The following is a 6,952-nucleotide window of genomic DNA, read 5'->3' as shown; positions in this document are numbered from 1 at the left end:
AATTTGTATATACACACCATGGAGTACTAGTTAGCCTTAAAAAGGAAGTAGATCCTGTTATTTGCAACAACACAGATGAACCTGGAGGATGTTATGTTAAGTAAGCCATACACAGAAAGACAAATTCCACATGATCTCACTTATATGTGAAATCCAAAAAGGTTGAACTCATAGAAGTAGAGAGCAGAATGGTGATGGCCAGGGCTGGTTTGGTAAGGGATGAGGAGGGCAGAATGGGGGAGATGTTGGTCAAAGGATACAAAGTTTTAGTTAGACAGGAAGAGTAAGTTTACGAGATCAATTGCATGCCATGGTGAGGATATGTTAATAACAATGTATTGTATATTTGAAAATTGCTAAGAGAGTACTTTTTAGTGTTCTCACCACAAAAAAAGTGAGTTAATACATATGTTAATCAGCTCAATTTAACCATTCAACAATGTATACATACTTCAAAACATCATGTTGTACATTCTGAAACAAATAATTTTTATTTGTGAATTAAAAATTAATAATTTTTTAAAATAAATTTTAAAAATAATAATTTGAATTTTACCTTGCTGCAGGAGGCCGCCTGTCACAGTTGATCAATGCCTCCCATCCATGAGGCAGGTTCTTTTCCAGTAAGCCCTGTCTTGCAGCAGTTAATGAGACCAAGCCGGTCTCTTGCCTTTCTCTCTTGGAATTCTAGAAAGACTCAGGAGAGCACTCAGGTGGGGAGAGTGTCCTCCAAGTGGATCAAGGAAGGCTGCACAGCTGCCCTGGCCTTTTGACCATCTGGCTCCTACACTCAATCATATAATTCTACAGCCTGACTACATGCACCCTCTGAACCAGTATTGCACCTCAGTCATAGAAACGCTGCAGTAAAGGCTGGGCGGGGTGGCTCACGCCTGTAATCCCAGTGCTTTGGGAGGCCAAGATGGGAAGATCACGAGGTCAAAAGATCGAGACCATCCTGGCCAACATGGTGAAACCCCATCTCCACTAAAAATACAAAAATTAGCTGGGCATGGTGGCACATGCCTGTAGTCCCAGCTACTTGGGAGGCTGAGGCAAAATAATCACTTGAACCTGGGAGGCAGAGGTTGCAATGAGCCAAGATTACGCCATTGCACTCCAGCCTGGTGACAGAACAGGACTGTCTCAAAAAAAGAAAATAAAAGAAAAGAAAGAAAGAAGTGCTGCAGTAGAATGATACGGAATCTAACAGATCCAAGTTCAAATTTTGGATATACAATTTATCTGCCGCGTGGTGTCAGCAACATCAATTAAGTGTGAACCACTTAATTATCTTAACCTTTCTGAGTCTTCTGTTCTATCAAATGACATATTGACTGTGTTGTGAGAATTAATAACATTGTGTGTAGTTCCCAGTGGGTCATCTGATAAGAGAGGCTGTTCAATAATAAGTAGCCATTGTTATAGTAATAGATTTGGTAGCATTTATACCACAGTGAGGTGTGTGGACTTGAGTAGACATCTAAGGAAAATAGTCTTCAATAAATGGTAGTTACAGAACACTAGTAAACATGAGTAGTATTTCTATAACAATGGTTCCCCCTTATCAGTGGTTTTAGTAACCTGCAGTCAACCATGGCCCAAAAATATTAAATGGAAAATTCCAGAAATAAACAATTCATAAGTTTTAAATTGCATGCCATTCTGAGATTTCATTTCAGCAGGAAATCTCATGCTGTCCTATTCCATCCCACCCAGGACACAAATCATCCTTTGCCCAACGTATCTGCACTGTCTACACTACCTGGCTGTTAGTACCTCAGTAGGCATCTTGGCTACAGATTGACTGTGGTGGTATTGCTGTGCTCATATTCAAGGTCAGTAGCAGCCTAAAGCTATGCTATCATGTCTACATCACCCACCTCATTTCCTCTCATCATGTAGGCATTTTGTCATCTCACATGGTCACAAGAAGATGAGTACAGTGTAGTAAGATATTTAGGGGGAGACCACGTTCACTACAGTATATTGTTATAATTATTCTATTTTATTATCATTAGTTGCTGTTAATCTCTTACTGTGCCTAATTTAGAAATTAAACTTCATCATAGGTATGTGTGTATAGGAAAATTGTGGTGTATATAGAGTTTTTTACTGTCTGTGATTTCAGGCATCCACTGGGGGTCTTGGAACGGATCCCCCATGCATAAGGGGGCCCTACTGTATCTGTATCCAAGCCTTAGTTTTCTCTCTATTGGGTGTGTGGACTTGGATAAGATGCCTGAGGATGTAAAAGGCACAAAAAACTGTTTGGGAGGAAACAAAGCACGTTTTATTATGATAGTGTTATCACCGTGTCACACAGGGATGTGGCCATTCAACCACAGGACCTGTCCCTCCTCTAAGTCTCAGTGGGAAAAAATTTCAGTCCCCAGTGGGAACTTCAGAAAGATACCCAGCTCACCAGCTCCAAGCCCGAAATGTCCTGGGAGCATTAAACTTTCTGGCTGTTTATTGCATCCAGCTAAGGTGTTCTGTGCTGCATTTACCACATGGACAGGGAATCCCCAGGGCTTTTCAGGGGCTAGAAATCTACTCTTCAACCCCATTCTGATGCAAATAGGACCCCTGGATCTGCCAGCTGCTGCAAACTAATACTAGGGAGAGGTATGAAAGAGACACGGCCTCTGCCTTCAGCCAGGCGGGGAAGACAATATGCACATAAAATAAACAAGGCTGGACCGGTCAGGTAAGGAGGAAGCCAAGCTGAACCTGGAAGGGTGGGAGCTGAGGCAGCAGAAAGGATTAGAGAAGACATTCCCAACAGAAGAACAGCTAGAGCAGAAGGTGGTGGCATGCATGGCAAGCACTGAGGAAGCCAGCTAGCATGGAGGATTTGTGGCTCCAAGATGGGGGATCTCAGCTGCCCAGCTAGCATGGAGGATTTGTGGATCAGAGATGGGGGATCCCAGCTGCCCAGACCAGGATCCCTTTGGTGGTCATGTGTTAGGATCATGGCTCAGAAGTCTTACAGAGATAAATGGAGAGTTGCACCGACTTGAAAAGTGGTTAGAACCAGATTGGGAAAAGCCTGGAGTTCCAGTCTAAGGAGATGTGAGACGAGGAATGATAGCTGAGACAGTATCTGCTGGTGGAGGTGATGAAGGGAGGCCCACAGAAGGCCTCTGCATGAGTCCAGGTCTGGGGTGTGGATTGGGGGAAAGGATGATGTGGGCGCCTCCTAGTTCTCAGCCCTCATCATCCTGGTGCCAGGGTTTGCAATCCTCACTGCTGACCAGTCCTTATCTCTTGAAAAGTTATCCCTCCCAATGTCCAAGACCCTGAGCTGCCCTAGGTCTCCTCTAACCTTCACAAACATTCCTTATCTGGGACATTTTTATCTTTCATCCAATTATTGGTGTTCCTTAAAGCACAGAACACGCATCTGACACTGTCTTCTTTTGCCCATTCAGCCTCAGTCAATTTTTCCAGCTTCCTCACCTTCACTGTCAGTCATGGCTGTCAGCCCTAATGATAATGTTTTCAGCCCTGTTGTTTGGAAGCTCAGACGCTTGAGAATGCACCTGTACCTACTCTTTCCTCTCTCCACTCCTCCTTCCACCCAAGCTTCCTAGGATCTAAATTGCTTCCACTTATTAAGCAATTTCTATAAACCAGGTATATTTCATGGAATCTTCACTATGGAGGAGATACTACTCCCATTTTACACATGAAAGACCTGGGAGGCTAAATGATTTGGGAGTAGGTGAAGAGGCTTAAGTGAGAGGCTGTGTGACTTGGGAATAGGAGAAGAGACCACTAGACTCCAGAGTGCTGATGCCTGAGACTATGCTCTAGGTATTCTCCAATGCTCTGGACATATCTCTAGCTCCCATGGGAAGTCTCCTGCCAGTATAACCCTGTTGAGCTCAGCCCACCTCTTGGTGCTCAGGCACTGATGCGATCATGGGTCTCTAGCCTGGTGTTCCTGGTATCAAAGAACATCAGAGCTAGAAGGACCCTCTGGAATCCAACAGCTTCATTTTTTTTAAACGGGACTCTGAAGCTCAGAGAAGGATATGGAGTTACCCAAGATCCCACAGAAAATCAGAGGCAGAGGCAAGATTAGTCCTGAGTTCTTCTGATTTCCAGACTCATCCCACTTATCCTAAGCCCTTTTATTTGCCAAGTGATTTATATTTTGCAAAATGTCTTGACATACAGCATCTCATAGGTTCCTTGCCATAATCCTGTGCCTAGATGTTCCATCTCTATTTAACAGATGGGGAGACTGAGGCCAATGGAGGTGAAGGGACTTGCCGAAGGTCAAGCAGCTGGGTGAGTGACAACCATGGACACCCAGGAACAGTTGAGTTAAAAATGTGGTCACGAAGTGGCAGCTGCAAGGATTCAACATAAAATTTCACTTAGATCCAAGTACAAGAAATGAAGCCCAGACAGGCCTCAGGGAAAGTGGGAATAGCAAGCCAGGAACCAGGGCAGGCCTGTGTCTCAGGTGCTCAGGGTGGTAGGATCTCTCCCCTCTGCTGCTTAGCATGTCTTTTATCATCTCTGGAAGACCTTCATTTTCTTCTCCTCCATCACCTGAGTCGCCCTGTGACCTTGGGTTGCCACCACATTACCTCTGGTTGACAGTACCCTAAGCCCCCACAGGTCATAATTAGATTTTCAGCAGAGGCATCTACTCACTCCTGGCTTCCTTGTCCTTTTCATCCAACTCAACAAAGGTTTGATTTAATCTGTGCGAGTTACTGTGCACCGTGCTGTGTGTAGCTCAGTTTCTGTCAATCCCAGCCTTCCTTTCCCAAGGAAGGGACAGAACAAGGAAGTCCTTGTCTCTCCTTAATAGGCAGATCACCATGCAGAGCCTTGGCAAGAAAAACCACAGCTCTGTGTCTGAGTTCATCCTCCTTGGCTTCCCCAGTGAGGCACAGGTCAGAATGGCCCTGTTTGCCTTCTTCCTTCTCCTCTACCTCGTCACCCTTCTGGGCAATGGACTCATCATCATGCTGATCTACCTGGACTCACACCTCCATATGCCCATGTACTTTTTTCTCAGTGTCCTTTCTTTGGTGGACATGAGCTATGTCACTACCACTGTGCCCCAGATTTTGGTTAATATGGTATGCCCAAGGAGGACCATCTCCTGGGGAGCTTGTGTAGCCCAGATGTTCATCTTCTTGGTCCTGGGCATTGCTGAGTGCGTCCTCTATGCCATTATGGCCTATGACAGGTATGTTGCCATTTCACTATACCCTACTCATGAGCCATTCCATTTGTATCAAGATGGTCATTGTCTGTTGGTCCATTGGCATCACTGGGGCACTGGTCTACACTGTCTTCACCATGCATCTGCCTTATTGTGGCCCCTACAAGATAAACCACTTCTTCTGTGAGGTCCCTGCTGTCCTGAAGTTGGCCTGTGCAGACACATCTTTTAATGACAGGCTGGACTTCATCTTGGGTTTCATCCTGCTTTTGGTCCCACTCTCCCTCATCCTGGCCTCTTATGTCCGCATCTTTACCTCCATCTTCAGAATCCGCTCAGCACAGGGGAGGCTCAAGTCCTTCTCCACATGTGCTTCCCATGTCACCGTGGTCATCATGTTCTATGGGACAGCCATCATCATGTACATGAGGCCGAGTTCCTGGTATGACCCGAAGCGGGACAAGAAACTAGCGCTGTTCTACAATGTTGTCTCTGCCTTCCTCAATCCCATCATCTACAGCCTCAGGAACAAGGATGTAAAGGAGGCCTTTCTGAAAATACTTAGAGTCAGAAGGACAGCTTAATGACTCAGGATGTTTCAGAGTTGTGCATAGTCATGGGCAGACTGGATGGGCTCATTTGATATCGTCCAGTTACCTCAGTTCTGACCAACCTGAGTCTTCCTGCGGCTGTAAGCAGCCAGAAGAGGGTGTGGCCACCCCTAACTGGGAAGTCCTCTATCACTGGCTGAAAAATTTTCAGCTCCCACCACCCAAAGACTCAGTTGAGTATTGAAGGCAAAGGATTTCTTTACAGAGACTATGTCCTTGCGGTTCATGGCCATTGCTTTTCCTGGGTTCTCTCCTTACCTCTGGAAGTGTATGTCAGTTCAGCATAATGGCACTCACATGTTTAACATGCACACGTGCTCTTTCTCAGTGTGAAAACCACATAAAGAGTCATTTGGGGTGAAAATGACATAAAAAGCAGGCAGATTATGCAGGGACATAGTCTTGCATTACTGTCCGACAAACACAAGTAATATTTAGCATTGCTTTTTGTACTAGGTGCCTATAAAATCAGAGCTAGAGTGGTTTTAGACATATATGTATAACAATATGGCTAACAACTAGTCTAGTCTGCTCTGGGCTCAGTTTGTAGTACTGATTCCTACCTGATCAGTTTAAAATTTACACTTTAAATCTCGTTTTTGGGGGCAAAATATTTGAATAGACATTTCTCAAAAGGAGGCATACATATGACAAACAGGCATATGAAAAGGTGCTCAACATCACTGATCATCAGAGAAATGCAAGTCAAAACTACAGTGAGATATCATCTCACCCCAGTTAAAATGGCTTTTATCCAAAAGTCAGGGACTAACAAATGCTGGTGAGGATGCGGAGAAAAGGAAACCCTCAAACACTGTTGGTGGAAATGTAAATTACTACAACCACTATGGAGAACAGTTTGGAAGTTTCTCAAAAAATTAAAAACAGAGCTACCATATGGTGCAGCAAGCAACCCCACTGCTGGGTCTACACCCCAAAGACAGGAAATCGGTATATTGAAGAGATACTGCACTCCCATGTTTGTTTCAGCACTATTCACAAGGGCCAAGATTTGGAAGCAACCTAAATGTCCATCAACAGATGAATGGATAAAGAAAATGTGGTACGTATACACAATGAAGTAATATTCAGCCGTAAAAAATAATGAGGTTCTGTCACTTGCAACAACGTGGATGGAACTGGAGCTTAT

The 6,952-nt window shown here is 44.5% G+C and overlaps 1 protein-coding gene across 1 annotated transcript; it reads left to right on the top strand.

Annotated features, from left to right (window-relative positions):
- Positions 1-4,777: 4,777 nt before the first annotated feature.
- On the top strand, positions 4,778-5,775 carry LOC103224982 (olfactory receptor 2G3-like). Its single transcript, XM_007979124.3, is given in 2 exon segments — positions 4,778-5,227; positions 5,229-5,775. Coding segments are annotated over 2 exon segments (933 nt in total). The 5' UTR covers positions 4,778-4,841.
- Positions 5,776-6,952: the final 1,177 nt, after the last annotated feature.

This window comes from Chlorocebus sabaeus, chromosome 20, assembly GCF_047675955.1.
Source record: "Chlorocebus sabaeus isolate Y175 chromosome 20, mChlSab1.0.hap1, whole genome shotgun sequence".
NCBI lineage: Eukaryota > Metazoa > Chordata > Mammalia > Primates > Cercopithecidae > Chlorocebus > Chlorocebus sabaeus.
The sequence above is the reverse complement of the archived record's forward strand: the minus strand, read 5'-3'. Positions and strand labels throughout refer to the sequence as shown.